Source organism: Podarcis raffonei, chromosome 10 (genome assembly GCF_027172205.1).
Source record: "Podarcis raffonei isolate rPodRaf1 chromosome 10, rPodRaf1.pri, whole genome shotgun sequence".
Lineage (NCBI taxonomy): Eukaryota > Metazoa > Chordata > Lepidosauria > Squamata > Lacertidae > Podarcis > Podarcis raffonei.
This window is the reverse complement of record NC_070611.1, coordinates 20,062,656-20,086,006: the sequence shown is the minus strand read 5'-3', so window position 1 is coordinate 20,086,006 and position 23,351 is coordinate 20,062,656. Positions and strand designations below refer to the sequence as shown.

General features: G+C 44.6%; 1 protein-coding gene across 11 annotated transcripts in view; it reads right to left on the bottom strand.

The window, feature by feature from the left end:
- Positions 1-23,351, bottom strand: part of CADPS2 (calcium dependent secretion activator 2) — a 360,741-nt gene that overhangs the window by 200,920 nt on the left and 136,470 nt on the right. For all 11 annotated transcript variants that reach the window (XM_053405611.1, XM_053405613.1, XM_053405612.1 and 8 more), the window contains exons 5-6: positions 19,606-19,842; positions 11,102-11,223 (exon numbers count right to left, since the gene is read on the bottom strand). In XM_053405611.1, the coding sequence (XP_053261586.1) occupies positions 11,102-11,223; positions 19,606-19,842 (359 nt within the window). The remainder of the gene's footprint in view (positions 1-11,101; positions 11,224-19,605; positions 19,843-23,351) is intronic.

Genomic DNA, 23,351 nt, shown 5'->3' with positions numbered 1-23,351 from the left:
ATGTGCAGTTCCTTGGCCAGACATTCTTCAGCGATAGGCTGAACATGGCTGCAGTCATTAACACTCTTGGGTGAATGAAAATGTGGAAGAAGAATTTTCAGGCCATGTTTTGAAGAAAACATGGCCTAAAAATGGGCTCCTTTTATTTCTGTTCACCAGTACCTTGTTCTAGGTATTTTGCAATCTGATTCTTGTGTTTTGGCTGTATCAACTATTCTCCTCCCTTGACTCTGTGTGCCTTCAGACTCTTTGCCTTGCTTTTTGTGTGCTGCTTAGGGAGTGACTTTTAAACATATACCACAAAAGCCTAGAATTCTATGGCGGCATAAAACTAAACAGCTGTACAATCTTGGCAAAGCTTTTCCATAATTGTATTTCCCTGCTAGAAAAGGCATAATCTGATGAATTTCTGCCTGCCATACAATGCTCAAAGGGAGAAGAAAACTGTTTTCCCCCAATGCCAACCCTAAACCAAAATCTAGTTTGCCATCCTCTGCCCAGTTACCTGTGCTAAGCCTTATTAAACATGGAGATAATTATTTCTGAGTAGACATACATACCATTGCAATGTAGGTCAACTATACGGTACCATAGATTCTAAATGTATATCTGGTTTTTAGCTCCTGCAGAACAGGACTTGCCTACGCATCGTTGCAGACTTTTCATATTTTCATTTTGCAGGGAGAAGGGATTCTTTAACATCCACCCACACTTACTGTGTCGTAGTATTTGCAGAAAGTAATTTCTAGGGACTACCTGATCTCAGATGAGCAAACTGCAGAAAAAATGCATCCTGGTTGCTAGCGGGAAAGAAAGAACAAACTACGGAGATTCCAAGGACTAGAAAATAAGACAAGCAGGGAAAGTGCACAAAAGTGAGGGGGGCTTGCAGGGCATCAGCTGTAGAAGGAGCAAAAAGGGTTTTCTCGTGTGTGTGTTTCTTTGTAGCTGACTAGCTGCTCTCCCTGTGCAAAGGTCAGAGGGGGCAGGGTTTCTGTTGAGGCAGGTGATTAGCTGTGGGAGGAGCTTATCAGAGCTTGCAGGGCAGCGGCGCACGCCTAGCGGCGCTTGCGCAGTTTGATCCATCTTATAGATTTAGGGGAGCTAGTCTCAAACGTTTGTTGGGGAAAACCTAGGTTTTTTGGGGGGGAGTTATTTGTCCTGTCTTCACGCTTCTTATGATGGAGGACCACTGTAGCCACCCCCAACGACACGTTCTCAAGATGGAGGGTGAGGGAACAGCTGCAGTTGCCTGCGGTTCCTGCGCAATGTTTGCCATCTTGCCAAAGGTTGCAGGCAGCTTTACCTGCAGCAATTGCATGTTGATTGCCCTTTTAAAAGACAAAGTCCAGCAACTGGAGGAACGTGTAGCTACGCTCCAAAGAATTAGAGAGCTGGAGCTCTTCTTGGAAGCAACAGAGCACACCGTCTCCACCAAGGAGGAGACAGGGGACTCCCCTGAGAAGGAGGCTAGTTCATCAACACAGGAGCCAGATATATGGAGAAACGTGACTCAAAGAAGTAGGAGGCCCAGGGTTCACTCTGATTGTTTAGAAATACACAATCGCTTTGAGGTCCTCTCCCCTAGCATGGAAGACGAAGAGCAGACTCCATTTGAGGATCTCTCCCTCATTACAGTCGATCAGGTATATGAAGACGAGCAGCAAAGTCAGCCCTCAGGGAATGTGCAGGCGACCTTGGAATGGACAGCTCACGGAAGAACCCCGACCAGACCTAAGAGGAGGCGTGTAGTGGTGATAGGGGATTCCCTACTGAGGGGAACAGAAGCAGTGATCTGTGGGCCTGACAAGATGTCTCGGGAAGTGTGCTGTCTCCCCGGGGCTAAGATCCAAGATGTAACTGAACGACTGCAAGGAATCATAAAACCCACTGACAAATACCCCTTCCTCTTGGTTCATGTGGGAACCAATGACACTGCAAGCAATAGCCTCCAGAAGATCAAAAGAGACTATGAGGCTCTGGGCAGGAAATTGAAGCAATTAAATGCACAAATTGTCATCTCATCTGTCCTCCCAGTTGAACGACGTGGCCCAGGGAGAGAGGGAAAAATAGTGGAAGTGAACAGCTGGCTTCGCAAATGGTGTAAACAGGAACGGTTTGGATTCTTAGATCACGGACTGCAGTTTCTTGAAGATGGACTTCTGGCAAGCGATGGGCTGCACCTCACAACGGTTGGAAGGAATGTTTTTGCCAAAAATCTCAGAAACCTCATCAGGAGGGCTTTAAACTGACTAATGTGGGGGAGGGAGACAGTGCTCCTGAAGGTAGGAGTCTATCAATTGATGAAGATGATCATCCAAATGTCATAGACCAAATGGAGCAAACAGCACGCAGACCTAGTGGTGGGAGGAAAAAATCCTTAAATAAGAGACACGGGGGAATGATTAATGTACTTCAATGTCTGTACACTAATGCAGAAAGCATGGGAAATAAACAAGATGAGCTTGAGCTCTTGGTACAGCAAACTAAATATGACATAATAGGCATCACTGAAACCTGGTGGGATAAGTCCCACGATTGGAATGTAATAATGGAGGGATACAATCTATTTCAGAGAAACAGACCAGACAAGAAAGGAGGAGGAGTGGCGTTATATGTCAGGGATGTGTATACCTGTGAAGAGATCCAAGATTTAGAACCTCAAAGCCAAAGTGAGAGCATTTGGGTCAAAATTAAGGGAGAGAAGAATAACAGTGACCTCATTGTGGGAGTTTACTATAGATCCCCAAGCCAAACGGAGGACATAGATGATGCCTTCCTGGAACAGATGGCCAAGCATGCAAAAGGAAGGGAGATAGTAGTAATGGGGGACTTCAATTACCCGGATATTTGTTGGATGTCAAACTCAGCCAAGAGCATAAGGTCAAACAGATTCCTCACTGGCCTTGCAGACAACTTCATTGTCCAGAAAGTGGGAAAAGCAACAAGAGGAACAGCCATTTTAGATCTGGTCCTAACCAATGTTGATGACCTGGTTAGTGGGGTAGAAGTGGAAGGATCATTAGGCGCGAGTGATCATGCTCTTCTGAAGTTTACTATACAGCGGAAAGGAGCAGCCAAGCATACTAGGACTCAATTTCTTGACTTTAAGAAAGCCGACTTCATAAAACTTAGGGAAGTGCTGGGTGAGATCCCATGGACAGTAATACTAAAAGGAAAGGGAGTTCATGATGGCTGGGAGTTTGTTAAGAGGAAGATAGTAAAAGCACAACTTCAGGCAATACCAATGAGACGGAAACATGGAAGGTGCCTAAAGAAGCCAGGGTGGCTATCTAAAGAACTTTTAACTGAGTTAAGATTAAAAAAGGATGTGTACAAAAAATGGAAAAGGGGGGAAGCCACCAAAGAGGAATTCAAACAAATAGCCATCACGTGTAGACACAAAGTCAGAAAAGCTAAAGCACAGAATGAACTCAGGCTTGCTAGAGAGGTTAAAAGCAACAAAAAAGGCTTTTATGGGTATGTTCGTAGCAAAAGGAAGAACAAAGAAACAGTGGGGTCACTCAGAGGAGAAGATGGTGAAATGCAAACAGGGGACACAGAAAGGGCTGAACTCCTCAATGCCTTCTTTGCCTCAGTCTTCTCCGATAAAGAAAACAATGCCCGACCTGAAGAATTTGGAGCAAATGATTCAGCAGAGGAAACACAGCCCAGAATAACTAAGGAGATAGTACAAGAATACTTGGCTAGTTTAGATGTATTAAAGTCTCCAGGGCCAGGTGAACTGCATCCAAGGGTATTAAAAGAACTGGCAGATGTGATCTCAGAACCATTGGCAGTCATCTTTGAGAATTCCTGGAGAACAGGCGAAGTCCCGGCAGACTGGAGGAGGGCAAATGTTGTCCCTATTTTCAAAAAGGGGAAAAGAGAGGACCCAAATAATTACCGCCCAGTCAGTCTGACATCAATACCAGGGAAGATTCTGGAGCAGATCATTAAGCAAACAGTCTGTGAGCACCTAGAAAGGAATGCTGTGATCACCAATAGTCAGCATGGATTTCTGAAAAATAAGTCATGTCAAACTAACCTAATCTCATTTTTTGACAGAATTACAAGCCTGATAGATGAAGGGAACGCAGTGGATGTAGCCTACCTTGATTTCAGCAAGGCATTTGACAAGGTGCCCCATGATATTCTTGTAAAAAAGCTGGTAAAATGTGGTCTTGACTATGCTACCACTCAGTGGATTTGTAACTGGCTGACTGACCGAACCCAAAGGGTGCTCATCAATGGTTCCTCTTCATCCTGGAGAAGAGTGACTAGTGGGGTGCCACAGGGTTCTGTCTTGGGCCCGGTCTTATTCAACATCTTTATCAACGACTTGGATGATGGCCTCAAGGGCATCCTGATCAAATTTGCAGATGACACCAAACTGGGAGGGGTGGCTAACACCCCAGAGGACAGGATCACACTTCAAAACGACCTTGACAGATTAGAGAACTGGGCCAAAACAAACAAGATGAATTTTAACAGGGAGAAATGTAAAGTATTGCACTTGGGCAAAAAAAATGAGAGGCACAAATACAAGATGGGTGACACCTGGCTTGAGAGCAGTACATGTGAAAAGGATCTAGGAGTCTTGGTTGACCACAAACTTGACATGAGCCAACAGTGTGACGCGGCAGCTAAAAAAGCCAATGCAATTCTGGGCTGCATCAATAGGAGTATAGCATCTAGATCAAGGGAAGTAATAGTGCCACTGTATTCTGCTCTGGTCAGACCTCACCTGGAGTACTGTGTCCAGTTCTGGGCACCACAGTTCAAGAAGGACACTGACAAACTGGAACGTGTCCAGAGGAGGGCAACCAAAATGGTCAAAGGCCTGGAAATGATGCCTTATGAGGAACGGCTAAGGGAGCTGGGCATGTTTAGCCTGGAGAAGAGGAGGTTAAGGGGTGATATGATAGCCATGTCCAAATATATAAAAGGATGTCACATAGAGGAGGGAGAAAGGTTGTTTTCTGCTGCTCCAGAGAAGCGGACACGGAGCAATGGTTCCAAACTACAAGAAAGAAGATTCCACCTAAACATTAGGAAGAACTTCCTGACAGTAAGAGCTGTTCGACAGTGGAATTTGCTGCCAAGGAGTGTGGTGGAGTCTCCTTCTTTGGAGGTCTTTAAGCAGAGGCTTGACAACCATATGTCAGGAGTGCTCTGATGGTGTTTCCTGCTTGGCAGGGGGTTGGACTCGATGGCCCTTGTGGTCTCTTCCAACTCTATGATTCTATGATTCTATGATTCTAGGAAACAACAGCTCTTTAGGACTCCAGCGATTCCTATTGTCAGCTATCCAAACAACTTGCCTATCAATCACAGCTCTCTGACTTCGCTCACCAATATGGCTGGGTGTTATCTGGTTTTCAACATCATGATATATCATCAGCTAAACATCATGATACAACAAAATATCATAATGTCTAAAATAAGGATGTAACTATGTAGGGGCAAACGGGGTAATGTCCTGGCAACTGCTACTACTTAGGGTTCTAATACAGATATACCGTATTTTTCGCTCTATAGGACACACCTGACCATAGGATGCACCTTGTTTTAGGGGGGAGAACAAGAAAAAAAAATTCTCCCCCTCTCTGCGCAGTGCCCCTTCCTTTTCTCCTCCTGCTTAGCGGATGGGGTGCTGCACCTTAGCTGAAGGGGCACCTACCCTTCAGCGAAAGGAACCCGAAGCCTCCGGAGCGCAACAACCCCTCTCACTCTCCAGGCTTCAGCGAAAGGAACCCGAAGCCTCCGGAGCGCAACAACCCCTCTTGCTCTCCAGGCTTCAGCGAAAGGAACCCGAAGCCTCGGGAGCGCTCCCGCTGCGCTTCGGAGGCTTTGCGTTGCTATCACTGAAGCCAAGGAGCCTGCATTCACTCCATAAAACGCACACACATTTCCCCTTAATTTTTGGTGGGAAAAATGTGCATCTTATAGAGCAAAAAATACGGTACTTTTACTTACCTTTAATATTAACTTACTTACATAGCTTACCTTTAATACTGTTACAACTATTATTTTATAGTACAGAGCAATGGGGCAGGAATCACGAGAGAAGCAATGATCAGCTTCATGGTTTTCCCCATATCGCAATTTTTTTACATAGCACACACACAAACATTGTGATTCACGATATATCACCGTGCCAAATATTATGAAACCGTTATCACAATGTGGACTTTGATTGTGGGCAATGTATTGATACACCACCCTACTCACCAACTAAAAACACTGACAGATTGGAGCAGCCAGATTAGCGCTTCATACAGAAAGGGTACTTAGAAGGTTACATGCACATTTTGCTTTGTAACTTTCTTTCTAGCAGGGCTAGATATACTCTCTCTCACACACACAAACAGTTAAACAAACAAATGTACAGTCTGTGACCCCCTAGCTATGGGTGCAACTGAGGGCATCTTGGTGCCTGCAGGCACTGGGTGTAAAAACTAGCCTAACGTAAAGGTGAAGGTAAAGGGACCCCTGACCATTAGGGCCAGTCATGACCGACTCTGGGGTTACGGCGCTCATCTCGCTTTATTGGCTGATGGAGCCAGCGTTCAGCTTCCGGGTCATGTGGCCAGCATGACTAAGCCGCTTCTGGCGCACCAGAGCAGCACACGGAAAGGCCGTTTACCTTCCCGCCGGAGCGGTACCTATTTATCTACTTGCTCTTTGACATGCTTTCAAACTGCTAGGTTGGCAGGAGCAGGGACCGAGCAATGGGAGCTCACCCCGTCGTGGGGATTCGAACCACCAACCTTCTGATCGGCAAGTCCTAGGCTCTGTGGTTTAACCCACAGTGCCACCCGTAGAAAGCTAAAATTCATATTTATTTATCTGCCTAATTTTGCTTCTGCCCACCATTCGTCTGCCCCAAAGGGAATGCAGCCATTGTGTTGAAAAAGGTTATAATTTATATTAGCTTTCCGAAGCCATTTTGAACATTTCAACATTCAGCTGTTCCGGTATTATTTCCCCGAATGCTGCTCTCCAGTTATATTAACAGAGGCAGATGTGATCTACCTGTCCCTGACTTGACACTTCAGTTGCCACTAAACGGAAAGTAATCACAGAAGAATGGATAACCTGCATAAAACAAGGGGCCTCTCACTCAACAGAAGAGCTTAGGAGCACCACATGCAGAAGATTCCAAGTTCAATCTTTGGAATCTTTGCTTCTAAGGACCTCTGAGAGCAGCTGAGGAGCACCTCCTTCAGTAAGAGTAGAGAATACTGTGATAAGGAAGGACAAGCTGAAGTGCTAGAAGACATCTAAAACGTAAGAGACACAGAAATTCAGGATGGGGACATATGACTTAACAGGCAATGAATATGGACTATGGTATTACTCAGATTTGGTGAAACTCTTTTTTAAAAGATAAATAAAAAAGAAGGGGGGGAAAGAAGCTTGTCACAAGATCAGGAGTAATACAATCTGGAAATATGTTAAATTAATTGATGAGAAGCCATTTTGAACTTTTTGAGTGACGAAAGAGGAAGGTTGGACATAGAAGGGAAAAAATACCACTTAGCAGAGTAGCACCAAAACCTGAAATTTTAATTACAGCCAGAAACATTTATTGGTGGGTTTATATTAAATAATATAAACAATGGACGTACTAACAGTTGACAGAAAGGGTTGTGTTCTTTTATCTCTATTTCTTTTGTTCTTTCCTCTTATTTTTTCTGATTCTCTTGATATTTTCATTTGTACTATTCTTTCATAAATGAGTTTGGATTTTATTGTTTAATATGTTAAAAAAAACCTTTAATAAAATCGACATAAAAAATAAAACTGGAAAAAGCTGTTTCTGAAACATTTGAATAAAGTTTCAGTCTACAGTAATTTTAATACAGTGGTCCATAATCCTATGTGCTTAGAAAACTTCCTAAGGGATTTTTGTGTTTGTTTTGAACAAGTGCCTGCTTTGTAGCTGTCGTCTGGGAGCTTGTTGACTACAATTTTCCAATTGTTTTACAGGGCTCATTAGGGAGCAGGAAAAACTTTTATCTGTCTTTCTTAAAACACATTTGCAAAAGACCCTGGATGACATTTTAACAGCTGAGAGAGGCCTCTGAAGAAAATTGCGCAACCCAGAGGTCAATCACATCAACCAAATAAACACTTCATTATCTACCCGTACGCCAACTTTTCTACTTCAAATGATAGGTGGAATCATCAAGTCCTTTTGCTGATTGTACTCTCCAAATATTACCTGGAATAAGTGGATCGTACAATTAGAAGATGTTCAGCGGATAAGTAGGCTTTGTCAGGACTGATTATGGAGCGTTAATTATAAACTGGTTGCACATGCTGAACCTCCCCAGTTCACCCTCCTGCTAACCTAGAAAAGGCGCATCTTTAGTTTAGAAAAACATTTATATCAGAGGGGGTTTTTTAGACTGGAGAAACATCAGTTGCACGGTTCACACATACTTTAATGCACTGAGTGCAAACATATTATTAAACTGCAAACCTATTCTCTCTTGTAACCATATAGTGCCTTGGTTATCAAATCTTAATAAAAAACTTTTGGCTTCACATGTTATCCTCTAATGGACAAGAATCTTTATCAGACTATAAAACTTGACTCTGGTCTGAATTCGTTTAAGGTAAGATTCCAAACTAAAGGTAATGAAGGGATAACCGCAGCATCTCTGGTCAGTGGATAATAATAATAATAATAATAATAATAATAATAATAATAATAATAAAATTTATTTATATCCCGCCCTCCCCAGCCGAAGTCGGGCTCAGGGCAGCTAACAACAATAAAATAGTGCAACATACTAAAAACATTCCATTATAAAAATTAATTAAAATCAAATTGATGGCAACCATTAAGCTAAAGTTCAGTGAAGATTGCCAAAGGATGGAGTCAGGCTGCGCCCTGACCAAAGGTCTGGTGGAACAGCTCTGTCTTGCAGGCCCTGTGGAAAGATGTCAAGTCCTGCAGGGTCCTAGTCTCTTGTGACAGAGCGTTCCACCAGATTGGAGCTACAGCCGAAAAAGCCCTGGCTCTGGTTGAGGCCAGCATAACCTCCCTGTGGCCCGGGATCTCCAAGATGTTTTTATTTGAAGACCGTAAGTTCCTCTCTGGAACATACCAGGAGAGGTGGTCCCGTAGGTACGAGGGTCCTAAGCCGTATACGGCTTTAAAAGTGAAAACATGAAAAAAAAAATGCACTGATTAACTACAATACACAAGTTCCCCCTGTCCATTTTGCCATTCACTTTTCTCTGGTGGTGGTATCCCCAGAACAACTTCTGAGACATTTCAACATTCAGACAGGATGGCAAGTGGGAACATAGGAAGCTGTCTTACACAGAGTTGGGCTGATGGTCCATGTAGCTCAGTATTCTCTCAGTACTGGCTCATAGCAGCTCTCCAGGGTTATAGAAAGCCTCTCCTCCTTACAGAGGGGAGGAGTTGTGAGCAGGAGCCGTTTCCCGTGTTGGCAGGGGGCGTTCCAGCCCCTGCCCAGCTGACCTGGCTGCCACGCCACGCCCCCAGGTAGCCAACCAATCTGGTGGAGGCCTGGGGGCGGGGTTTTGCTGCTCAAATGTGGCCACGGCCGCACTTCTCTTTCATTCCACTGCTGGTTTTCGACAGTCCAACCTTCTGAAGAGAAGGGTTTGGCAAGGCTCCCATAGCCCTATGGCCATTGAAAAATCCAGGAAACTCTTAAATTGTGTGGTGGCACGCAAATTGCGCTATATGTATGGCCATGTGATTCTGCATGCTGACATCCGGTTCAGTGACTTGTCTTTGTTTCGAGATGACGGTGTTCACCTTTCGGATCTTGGCAATGATATTTGGCTGGCTGACATCATCAGAAGCCTTAGGGATCGGTTGCAGCTGTGAGGGTATTGGCGGTGAGCCTCTTTTGGCTCGGGTGGTGGTTAGGCATTGGAATACGTTTGTGTATTGGAGGGCAATGTGTGGCCATCGCCTACCCCTCCACTTTATGGGTATTCCGGTAAAGGAATCCGGTGGTTGTGGATCCTGTCCGACGCCCTTGCTGGTGGCCAGGGCCATGGCACAACCCCCGGTGACATCAGGGGGAGCTTTCAGTTGTATTTGCATCAACAGGCTCCTTCCACTGGTGGATAACCCTTGTTAGACTCACCCCTCCCTGAGGGGGTGGAGTCACACTATGCCTAAGCCAATACCTCTCACATGCTGTAATCAATAAAGTTGCGGCCTTTTTTAGCCCATTAACCTAATATACTGTGTCCATGTGTCTTTCTCATCCCCAAGCTGGTGGCGGGTCCTTGAATCACAAAGAGGACACTCCCGATTCCTACCTAGAGATATCAGGGACTGGACATGGGAATGGAGATGCTCTACTGGTGTGCCCTTCCCAAGCTTGCGATATACATTTGACTGTGTTGTTGTTTGGTTGTTTAGTTGTGTCCGACTCTTTGTGACCCCATGGACCAGAGCACGCCAGACACTCCTGTCTTCTACTGCCTCCCACAGTTTGGTCAAACTCATGCTGATAGCTTCGAGAACACTGTCCAACCATCTCGTCCTCTGTCGTCCCCTTCTCCTTGTGCCCTCCATCTTTCCCAACATCAGGGTCTTTTCCAGGGAGTCTTCTCTTCTCATGAGGTGGCCAAAGTATTGGAGCCGCAGCTTCAGGATCTGTCCTTCCAGTGAGCACTCAGGGCTGATTTCCTTAAGAATGGAGAGGTTTGATCTTCTTGCAGTCCATGGGACTCTCAAGAGTCTCCTCCAGCACCATAATTCAAAAGCATCAATTCTTCGGCGATCAGCCTTCTTTATGGTTCAGCTCTCACTTCCATACATCACTACTTGGAAATCCATAGCTTTTACTATACAATCCTTTGTTGGCAAGGTGATGTCTTTTTAAGATGCTGTCTAGGTTTGTCACTGACTGTACGTTTGACTGTAGTTACTACTAAAGTAGCGGGTTGCCTGCCCCCAAATAACATCAATAAAATAAACCAAGCTTCTATTTTGCCTCTTTTTTAAAAAATATGGTGCCTACTTTGGGGCACAGTTTCTCCACCATGTGGAGCACACATTTCTTATGAATAACCATCCCGGCACAACACTTACTGTGGTCTCGATGCTTCGGCTTGATCTGTCTGGAGTTTCTCTCCTCCCTCCACTTCCATCGTGCAGTAAACAATGCGGTTGGGAGCAAGCGACTTCAAGCCTTGGACTTCTGCTATAACAATCTGAACAAGGAAAACAAGACACAGCAAATGAACATCAACCGTTCAAACCAAAAGCAGTACACATGTAAACCACATTATCATAAAGGATAAAAAAAGGAGGAATCAGATGGGTCTGTAAAAATGCGAACTTTATACGTCGTGAATCCAGAAGCAGGCCTATGTGTGCAGATAATCCTCCATTCTAAGCGGTGCTCTGGAATAAAACAGCAGCAACCAACATACACAGCATACGTGGTTGTATGTACTGTGATCTGTACCAGACTGGGTCCGCACTTGGCGCCTATCAGGTAAGGTTTGACAGTTATCGTTCTAGGATGAAGCCCAATCCAACGATTGATCAGAACTGTGAACACCGATAGCACAAGAATATCTGTTTGGTGGGTGCAAGGATCTGAAGATCAAGGCTACGTCTACAATCCTGAAAGATGCATTTAATCTAATGTTATCTAGTGGTATGCAAAAGAGATCACCAACAACAGCCTGAAGTTGTTGTTGTATTATTGAACAGTGCAGCGAACATACAAAACTGTATTCTGAGCTTCTTTTGTGCAAAGTGCTTTTAAGCTACCAAACTAGGACAAAACAAGTATTTTCCATTTTAAGATGCAAACTCTATAGCACTTGTGCAGAAAAACACAAAACACACCAATAGAGTTTCAAGATCTAAAGCCAAAAGGCAATTTAATATATAAAAAAACACTTTATGGCCTTTGTACCACTTCTATAGTGGGTTGCTCTGAGTGTGTAGTTCACCTTTAACAACAAAAACTAGTTTATCAATTGCGCACATGTTGCTCAAAAACATTTTAGGAGTGGATTAAAAAAATGTGAAGTTTTGAAGCTAATCTCCCTTTTCATAACTTGATGCAATCCTTCAACACCAGTGATGTCCTTGAATAAAAATTTGAAAAACTAGTTAGACTTAACACTAAGGTTCTGAGAAATACTTGTGCTCCTAATGAACTTCAGGGATATGAATGGGTGCACATGAAGAACCTCTTATGATATACAAGTTTATTGATAGAAATGTGTCAAAGTACCCAAGGGAACATCTTTGGATCCAGCCTGCTACCAGTGAAGAGGTTGAGTGCTTGACACAAACTTATGCGGATATTGCCATGTTTAATCTTATTTTAGCATGTATCACTGAGATACAGTCATTACCCTAAGACCACATAAGCTACTTTCAACTAGCAGTCATTCACAACAAGGACTTGTTTTACAGCAAAGCAAGACTGAAACTAATTAAGTCAATGTCAAAAGCAAATTAAACCTAGGGACCATAGCATCTGTATAATCCCTATTGGTTTTGGGAAGATTTGCTTCCATGAAGTTTTTGATTAATCATACCGAGACTGGACTGAATATCCCTCCATATTTTTGCAGGACCATTCAACCTCCACTGAAAGTGGGGAAAATATTTGGTGACTATTCGAGGGGATGAAATTCTAGAGCATTTTTGTGCAGGGTGCGGGTATTCTTCATTCTTACCTTAATACAGGGGTAGGCAACAGTTTGTTTTCACTACAACTCCCAGCATTCTTGACCACTAGCCATGCTGACTGGGGCTAATGGGAGTTATGGTCCAGAACATCTACAGAGCACTATGTTGGCTACCCTGCCTTAATATGAGGTGGCCTAGGGCAGTGTTCCCCAACCTTGGGCCTCCAGCTGTTTTTGGACTACAACTCCCATCATCCCTCGCTAGCAAGACCAGTGGTCAAGGATGATGGGAATTGTAGTCCAAAAACAGCTGGAGGCCCAAGGTTGGGGAACACTGGCCTAGGGCTTGCTTTTCTTTTTCTTCTTTTTACTGGAGAAAAAGCCATGCTGTAGCACCATTCCCTATTACAGGAAGGAAGGAAGCCTGTTCCTGTCAGTCAAGGCTTTTTCCTCAGTCAAAAATACCTTACATATTAAGGTAAGAACTAACCAGAACCTCAACCCACCCAAAATCTTATGTGTTAGACCCAGGTTTGGGAAACCCTTCACGCCAGCTGTTTTTAGGACTACATTTCCCATCATCCCTGACTACTGGTCCTGCTAGCTAGGGATGATGGGAGTTGTAGTCCAAAAACAGCTGAAGGCCCAAGTTTGGGAAATGCCTTCTTAGTGTCTTAGCTTGAATCAAGAACCCAAAACGTTGATAGGCATTTTCACTCCACCTCAACTTACTTCTGTGATACTTTGGCCCAACACCAGATTTTCCTTTAAGGCTTGTTTTCAATTTTGGGATGGAATAAGGTACAGTAGCCAAAAACCAAAATGGCACTGCTCACAGAGAGGAAGAACTATTTGCCTTCTCATGCATTCGCTCTGCAAAAGGCTTCAGTAGCATGGCGGAAGAACAACATGAACCACAAAATGCACCACCACAAAATGGGCTAGGTGCAAAGTAGACTCTTAGCCCAACTGCTCAAAGCTCCAGTTCCACTACTCTACTGTAGGTCTGCCTCTGGATGGATGTAAGAATTGGGGGGCTCTGCTTTTGCATTTGCTACAGCAGTTCCCAGTGCTGAAGAGCCAAGCGGCCTCCTGAATTAAATAGCGTGTCTTTTTCCGGAGTAAAGGTAAAGGGACCCCTGACCATTAGGTCCAGTCGTGACCGACTCTGAGGTTGCGGCGCTCATCTTGCTTTATTGGCTGAGGGAGCCGGCGTACAGCTTCCGGGTCATGTGGTTCACATGACTAAGCCGCTTCTGGCAAACCAGAGCAGCGCACGGAAACGCCGTTTACCTTCCTGCTGGAGCGGTACCTATTTATCTACTTGCACTTTGAGGTGCTTTCGAACTGCTAGGTTGGCAGGAGCAGGGACCGAGCAACGGGAGCTCACCCCGTCGCGGGGATTCGAACCGCCGACCTTCTGATCGGCAAGTCCTAGGCTCTGTGGTTTAACCCATAGCACCACCCGTGCCAAGCAGCCTCCTGAATTAAATAGCTTGTCTTTTTCCGGAGTAGCAACTGCTAACTAATACCTGGCTATGCATGTGATTTTCCATCACATGCACTTCTCCGAAGCCTAACAAGTGTCTGATGTTATTCGGACAAAGCTTCTCCTCCCCCCCCTCCCCACCCCCGCTTCTTTTTAACAGAAATGTGCACGTTGAGTGGGCCAACTTGCATATGCGTTTCCCAGAGCGGAAAGTGGCACATCATTGTTACAGTCTGACATCTAAGAAATTGGAGGAAAAGAACAAACAAAACATCTAAGACAATTTTCTCTCTCTCTCTCGGGAACAGTTACATCTTACTCACAGTTTTGGGGGAAACTTCACAGACATTTTAGCTCATTTACCGCAGATAAAGCTGCTATCAGCTTCAGTTCACATGAATAAATAGGATGAACTATGCCTTGCCAGTTTTGGAAAGATCATTGGATTAGGCAACTCCCAATACTACTTAACCAGTCTGGAATTACATGGACAAGGTGCCATGCAGGAACAGAGAAGATAGTTCTGAGGACACAATTTTAAAACTAGAGTCTACAATATTCACTAGAGCACTCCCAATTGGCTATTTTACATAATTACTTAACTTGTTTTTCTGAGGCAGGTGAATGTATTTTAGAATTAAAATACAGGGGAACCTCGGTTTTCGAGCATCTCGAAGGATGAACATTTCATTTTTCAAACGCCGAAATCCCAGAAGTCATTGCTTCCGTTTTCAAACGCTCCTCAGAAGTCAAACAGTTTCTGTTGCGTGTTTTTCATTTTTCTCAATGCAATTTGCCAACCGCCCATTGCGCCTCAGTTTTTGAATGTTTCGGAAGTCGAGCGGTCTTCCGTAACAGATTACGTTCAAAAACTGAGGTTCCACTGTATTGCCTACCCCCAATTTTTAAAAACACAGTGCTAAAAGAATACTGACCAGAAAAGCAGATTTATTTATTTTTAAATGACTTCACTTTTCATTTAAACACTACTGCACAAATATTTCAATTTTGTTAAACACACACACACACACACACACACACACGTATTTAGCACAACTTAAAACTGGTTAAGCAAAACACACAGACAAAATGGTGTTGACAGGATATGTAATAGTCAACATGTGCAGAAGTATACAAGTGGAAATAGGCCCAGAGTCCACTGCTATCCCCAGAAACAGTCTGTGCTCCAACTGCAGGTGAAGGAGGGGGTCTCAGAAGCATCACCATTATCCAAAAACCTGCCCAAAGGGGAGTTGCATGGAAAATCTTAGCATATTGTTCTGGAAGCAGACTGGCATATTTTATGTTTCTCTGGGTGTGAACTGAAGCATGTCTTCCATTTTATTCCAGAGTACTAAATAATACAGTCTAGGTAGCAAAGGTTTGGGGAACACCGACTTAATAAGACTATGTACATTCACATTTGTAGCACAAATGAAAATCTAGCAAAAGGATCCTATTTCTAAAGGACTTCTGGCTTTCTCTTCACACAACAAAGCTATGTGATGATCATTTCTCCCCTTTTAATTAGAGTGAGCATTTGTCTCCTAAACCATTCTTCCTTATTAACAAAAGAAAGATTTTGATAGCCCTAAGATACAAAAACAAACCAAAACCCACTACGCTCTTCTTGGCTTACAGACGGTTTTTGTGTTGCCTCTCTCAATTCAGACCGGTCAGAAACCAAAGCTCGTAATTATGGAAAAGCTACCCCTACAACCGCTTTCAACAATTTTGATTCAAAGGGCAGTAAATAAAATCCTCTCATAACACAGCCAGCTTGTGAAGCAGTCGCCCCATGCCCCCTCGCAAAGATGCTGTCATCTGTGGTGGGAATGTCTGGGAAATAACAATGGCGTCTCCTTATGAAACATTACCATGGTGCCCATCAGAACTTAATCCCTGATAGGACAGCAGTTTTGATACACTCTGCCTAGCAACTTCTGACACTCTGATATACCATACTTTCCTGTCTATTAGACGCCCCCGTGTATTAGACCCCCCCCCATTTTGGGGGACTCAATTTTAAGAATTTGAGGGGAGATGGCCCAAAGCAGCTGTGGGCAGGAAACACTCCCTAGATCTTTTCCCGCACGCAGATAGGGAGTGTTTCACTCATGCAGCAGCATCGAGGGAAGTGTGCTCCAGCCAGCCAGCGCCCCCAGATCACTCCCCACTCGCTGCGGCATCGGGAGAAGCTGCGCACCGCCAGCCAGCGCCCCCAGATCACTCCCCGCACCCAGTAGCGTCTCCCCCCATGCCACTATCCGTGTATTGGACGACCCCAGTTCTTTGACATGATTTTTGTGTCAAAAAACCTCGTCCAATACAAGGAAAAATACGGTAAATGAGATATATATATATATATTGGATTGATGAATGGTAAGAGTGGATTCCTCTTTGCATATTCATACAGGGGTGCTGCAGAAAGGCTTGTGTTTCCTTTAAAAGATTACGTCCCACAAGACCTATTTACCAAAAACAAAGCAAAAACCGTATCCACACTGTGATAAGAGGTCATGGCTATCACTTATGGCTAATTCCCACTACCACATTTGATGCTTTCTCTTCCTAAGCCCTTAACCCCTTCCCTTCCCCTCCACAGCAGCAGCAGCTGAACACTTGAAGCTGCTCCATGTTCGGCCTCCTCCGCCCTGATTATTTTAGACACTTGGGTAGGGCTGCCATATTTCAAAAAGTGAAAATCCGCTGTTACGGTATTCTCCTCAAACCTAAGGGAAGAATGCGAGGAGAGAACTTTTGTGCTGACGCCGTCTTAATATCATCACAAATTGAATGTAGTGCATGTAGTACTTTGCTAGGAAGCGACAAGAGTTTACACTTAAGGCTGTATATGTTCCTATTCCGAAATCTCTTAAGTGGCCATAGCGGTGAACTGGGAACAGACAATTGGCTGAATTAGAGCATAATTCTGTACACAATGCAGAATTAGCAAGCTTCCCGGAGGGTACCACTTCAGACCCTAGCTATTCAGAGACAGAATATCTGAACTGCTTCTCATGCTGAAATGGCCCAGGGGTTGTGGCAGTGAGAAATGTGTGAGAGCAAACCTCCCCGTTTGGTGAAAAGATTGCATAGCAGCAAAAAAGGTTCTCCAACCTCAGCATACGTCCAAAGGGCAGCGTAAGAGGTCAGGACGATACAGTGGTATCTTGGTTCTCAAACACCTTGGTACTCAAACACCGAAAACCCAGAAGTAAGTGTTCCGATTTTTGAACTTTTTTCAGAAGCCGGATGTCCGATGTGGTTTTCGGCTACTGTTGCCGGGGCGCCTGCACCAATCAAAAGCTGTGCCTTGGTTTTCGAACATTTCTGAAGTCAACCAGACTTCTGGAACAGATTAAGTTTGGCGCTTTTGTTTTTGCTATTTATTTTGCATTTTTCTTTTTGAGGCTTTTTCAGTTGATTTGTTTTTGTGCCTGTGTGGGACAGTTCAGCTACTGATTTATTGATTGTGTGACTGCAGAAATGGATAAAAGCCCCCCATCCAAGCAATGACTATCATCAGTGCAGGTAAGAACTTTTTTTTTTAATGTGTATCATCTACAATACTGTCTTATTTATTTTACAGTACATTGATTATTGCTTTCATTTTATGGATCAATGGTCTCGTTAGATAGTAAAATTCATGTTAAATTGCTGTTTTAGGGGTTGTTTTGAAAAGTCTGGAACAGATTAATCCATTTTGCATTACTTTCTATGGGAACACATGCCTTGGTTTTGGAATGCTTTGGTTTTGGAACGGACTTCTGGAATGGATTAAGCTTGAGAACCAAGAAACCACTGTACTGTGCTTCAGGAGGAGGGCAGGAGGTCTGTACTGCACTTCAGAAATGCTCCAAGGACTTTCCAAAGCACAGTGTGATTACAAGGAAATTCTCCTGCCCTCCACCTGTGCAGGAGAACGGTGTGGGGTTGCCACACATGCAAGAAGTGATGGGAAATACTCAGCACAGCAATCATATCTATGCGTAACCAGAGAGAGAGAGAGAGAGAGAGAGAGAGGTTTTAGCCTACCATTCACCCTAAGGTGCTTGTTTCCCACTGGTACACCTTCATGGGCTACCTGTGACCTCAAGTGGTAAAGTTATACCTGCTGCTCTTTTTGAACAGGTACTGATGTACTGGGCAAGAAAAGGAAAACAAGGAAAGATGTGTTTATGAAGATATACCTGAAGGAGCATCTCCACCCCCATTGTTCTGCCCGGACACTGAGATCCAGCGCCGAGGGCCTTCTGGTGGTTCCCTTGCTGTGAGAAGCCAAGCTACAGGGAACCATGCAGAGGGCCTTCTTGGTAGTAGCACCCGCCCTGTGGAACGCCCTCCCACCAGATGTCAAAGAGAAAAACAACTGCCAGACTTTTAGAAGACATCTGAAGGCAGCCCTGTTTAGGGAAGCTTTTTATGTTTAATAGATTATTGTACAGTGGTACTTCAGGTTACAGACGCTTCAGGTTACAGACGCTTCAGGTTACAGACTCCACTAACCCAGAAATAGTACCTCAGGTTAAGAACTTTGCTTCAGGATGAGAACAGATAGCGCGCAACGGTGGCGGGAGGCCCCATTAGTTAAAGTAGTACCTCAGGTTAAGAACTGGCTCTTTCAGGTTAAGAATGGACCTCGAGAACGAATTAAATTCTTAACCCGAGGTATTTTAATATTCTGTTGGAAGCCACCCAGAGTGGCTGGGGAAACCCAGCCAGATGGGCGGGGTATAAATAATAAATTATTATTATATTATTATTTATGAAGAACTTATGATATGATCCAGCCATCATCATCATTATTCTTTTGTGTTGCCTTAGTTAGAATTGGGATGCGGGTGGCGCTGTGGGTAAAAGCCTCAGCGCCTAGGGCTTGCCGATCGAAAGGTCAGTGGTTCGAATCCCCGCGGCAGGGTACGCTCCCGTTGCTCGGTCCCAGCGCCTGCCAACCTAGCAGTTCGAAAGCACCCCCGGGTGCAAGTAGATAAATAGGGACCGCTTACTGGCGGGAAGGTAAACGGCGTTTCCGTGTGCTGCGCTGGCTCGCCAGATGCAGCTTTGTCACGCTGGCCACGTGACCCGGAAGTGTCTCCAGACAGCGCTGGCCCTCGGCCTCTTGAGTGAGATGAGCGCACAACCCTAGAGTCTGTCAAGACTGGCCCGTATGGGCAGGGGTACCTTTACCTTTTAGTTAGAATTACGCCCTTGGAAAAGGTAACATGACATTTACACAAAAGGGAGCTACACCAGCCAAATTTACCCGACAGCCTGAAACCTTTCTTATGCATTTAGCCACCAATAATAGCAGAGGCTTGCATACATTTTCACAAAATTTCCAATGGAGTGTTTGCCAGCTCAAGACTGGGCTGCACACATAGCGTTGCCTTAGAATATCAAAGAGCAAATTAAAGTGTCAGCAAGTATTACATGATATGCATGCTCACCTCCAACGTGAATGACAGCACCACATCAGATTTCGACAGCTGAACATCACTTTCATCTCCCAGGTCCATGAAAGCAGAATTCTGTGATCGCTTTAGCTTCTGTAGTTTAAATTCCGGGCCACCTTTGGACACTGGAAGACTTTCCAAATTTGCCATTAGCAAATTCACTGAAGACCGCAATTCTTCTATATACATGTGTTCCATTTCTTTCGATACGAACTTTGGAAATTTTCTTTCCTTGAAAAATATTTTTTAAAATTCGGTGTGTAAGTTACTGTTCAGTGACTACATGCATTACTTTAAAATCCTCTTCAGATCAACATAAGCCTGCTTACCTGGTATTTGCTCTTACATAAATATAAAAACATACTTTATAAAAATCTTTCTGCCTGGATGCTGAGGTCCAGCTCCAAGGGCCTTCTGGCGGTTCCCTCCCGGTGAGAAGTGAGATTACAGCAAACCAGGAAGACGGTCCTTTCGGTAGTGGTGCCCTCCCTGTGGAACACCCTCCCTGTTACGAAAAAGGAGCAATGCAGAAGCAAGCACCAGGTGGCTGGAATGGTAAACAGGATGTGGGTGTTATTGGATTGTACCGTGGGAACCAGGGACAGTCTATTCACTGCTCTGAGCGCCGGATGTTAGCTCAGAGTGACACATGACCCTGTACTGGAAGTACATGGGTGGAGTTTATTCTCTCTCTGCAGTTGGAATCAGAGTGTACAGACGTGTTTCTCTGTACTGCTGAAAGACAGAAATAAAGACATGTAGATATATTTCTGTCTGTCTCTTTCCCCCTCCCTGGGGGAGGAGTGGTGTGTTCTTCTTCACGTTGAGGAGAATCGCCGATTGGAGACCTCCCTTGATCTTGCCGGGAGTCGCAGACAGGAGGTCATAAGGATTCAAGCCGGGCACCTGGAGGGTGGCCAAATTCCTTTGGACTAAGCTGTGCTCTGCTCGCTTGAATTCCGACATCTGGTAGCAAACCGATGGTTATCTGATCTATGAAAATCTGCATGAGAGGTGAGAGGTCGATGAATCGTTGCCATCCTCTGCACCTAAGGAGATAAAGAAAAGCGTCTGCCTGCAGCCAGAAGCTGAACAGAACAGACAGCTGGACACCGAGAGGAGTGTATGCTCAAAAGGTATGCTGCATTTCGGGCTAGAAAGAATGAACGCAGAAAGGCTTATTTTCTGGTTCACAAGAAAGAGCTGCGTTTGAAAAAAACAAGCTCTGAGGGCAAACTTGCATACCAGAAATTCCTGTGGTGAGATAAGGAATCCCGTCCTGAGCAGGTTGCTAGGCAACTACCGCAAGTACTTAGAAAGTTAAAGAATGGCTAAAAAGAGCCTGGGAAATCGAAAGTGTATCTGCACAGCTGTGCAAGGGTTTTGAAAAAAACAGCCCAAAGGTTTGCCTGCCAGTGAAGCAGTAAACAGAGACTTTTGGAGTTTACTGGCGTGAAAGAGAAAGCTGGCTTGAGAAAACTGACCCTTGGATTCAGCATGGATTCCAAGAAGGCGGGAGGTTTGCCCTATCCCCCTCCCCTCACTAATGACAATTATTCATCTTGGTCTATAAAGATGAAGGCCCTGCTGCAGAATCAGAGGGTCTTTGACGTGATTGAGAACCCCATCCCAGCAGCACCAACCCGAGGTTGGGAGTCACAGAATCTGAAAGCCAGAACGGCTATAATTCTGTGTGTGTCAGATGACCAATTGGTGCATATTCAGGGTTTGGAATATGCACGGGAAATTTGGGAAATGCTGCAAAGAACACATCAGAGGGATGCTGGTTCTTCAGCGTTGCTGTATTTTGAGAAGCTGACCAATCTGAGGCTTGCGCCTGATGGAGATGTTCAAGCGCACCTGACGGAGATGAAATATCTGCGCCAGCAGATGGTGGAACGCAATTTCCATCTGCAGGAGGAAGTGTTTTGCTTCATGATGATCAACAGCCTAAATCGGACTTACAAAACGGTTGCCAGTCAGCTTGGTTCCCTCCCGGCTCAGGATTTGACCGCGGAAAGGGTGACTGCCGTCGTGCTGAATGAACATGACAGACTTGCTGCACTGGAAGAAAAGGACAGGGGGAGGGAGGAACAGAGTTCTAATTCCCCCGCAGATGAAGCTACTGGAGAAAAAGCTCTAGCTTTGAACGCTGTTCGATGTTACAATTGTGGACAGGCTGGGCATCTTCAGCGGAACTGCAAGAAGCCACGTCAGCCTAAAGGAGCAAAGGGCCGCTCAGCAAAGCCTGAGGCGTCAGGCAAAGGTCACACCAAGACTTCGGTGAAACCTGGAAAAGCTTTGATGGCGACAGGAACCACGCCAGACGTTGGGAACTCGTTTGTTATTGACACGGGTGCGACAGTTCATATGTCTCCACACAAAGAACTCTTTTCATCGTTTAAGAAGCAAAGCTTCGCTGTGAAACAGGCCAACGGTCAGGAGCTGGAAGCGGCCGGCGTGGGGACTGTCTATCTTAAGAGTCTGGACTTGACAATAAACAATGTTTACTTGGTTCCTGAATTGAAGTTCAATCTGCTGAGTGTTTCGCAGATTGCAAAGAGAGGACTGAGATTGTCCTACGATGCTGAGAGCTGCAAGATCTACAAAGATGGAGAGTTATTTCTTTCGGCCAGAGAGAAGGATGGACTATATTTGTTGACTTTTGCACAAAGTGATTACATGGAATGTAATTCATCTGTGTCTAACCTAGTTTCTCTTGCAGGTGTGAGCAAGAAGGTGACCGGAGTCAACAGAGCATTTCAGCGGGTGTATGCTGATGTGATCGGTCCTCTAGAACCATCTAGAGGCAATGCAAGATATTATCTTGTGTGTGTGGATCATTTCTCTAACTATGTCTGGGTTTATGTGTTGAGAAAGCCACAGGAAGCCTTGGAGAGGTTTCAGGAGTTTTGTGACAAAGTTAAGAGTATGCATGATGCTAACATTGATTGTCTATTCACAGATGAGAAGCAGATTTTTCTTTTACAGGATTTCCAAAGGTTCCTGCAGAAGAAGGGGATCAGACACAAGATTGCTGTTTCAGCGGAAGCGTGGAACAGGGGTGTCTGTGTACGAGTGAACAGAGAATTGCAAAAGGGGATGGAAGCGCAATTGCTTAGTTCAAATCTGCCACATGAGTACTGGGCCGAGTCTCTAATGTCGTTCTGTTATACGAAAATGAGAAAGGTTTCAAAAGAGTTGGGAAGTTCTCATTTTGAGAAACTGTTCCACAGAAAACCTTCTGTTGCCCATTTCAAGGTTTTTGGGTCTCATGTGAGAACAGAAGCTCCAGGTGGAGTAAAGAATGCCAGAGGCATTTTTGTGGGGTATGAAAAGGGTCTCTACAGAGTAATTTTGTCTGAATCTGGTCAGGTGATTCTCACAAAATTTCTAGAGAGTGCTCCTGAACAGGAGAGAGTGATAGTACACACATTTCCCACTGAGGACGATTCAGATGATGATGATTTTACTGATTACAGCTGTAATGAAAGTGATGACACTGATAGCTCGGAGAGCTCAGTTGTCACAGTCATTGAGAGGAAGTCTCACACAATAGATAGGCCTTCACAACTGAAGGATGAACCACTGTTTACCATTGGAACTAGTTCTCCAAAGAGTCCTGAGACTGGACCAGTGAGCAGAGAGGATCAGCACCTCATACGTAGGTCTGAGAGAGTTACAAAGGGTCAACCACCCAAGAGGTACTCAAAAGAGTTTGCTAACTTAGCTGTTGCATG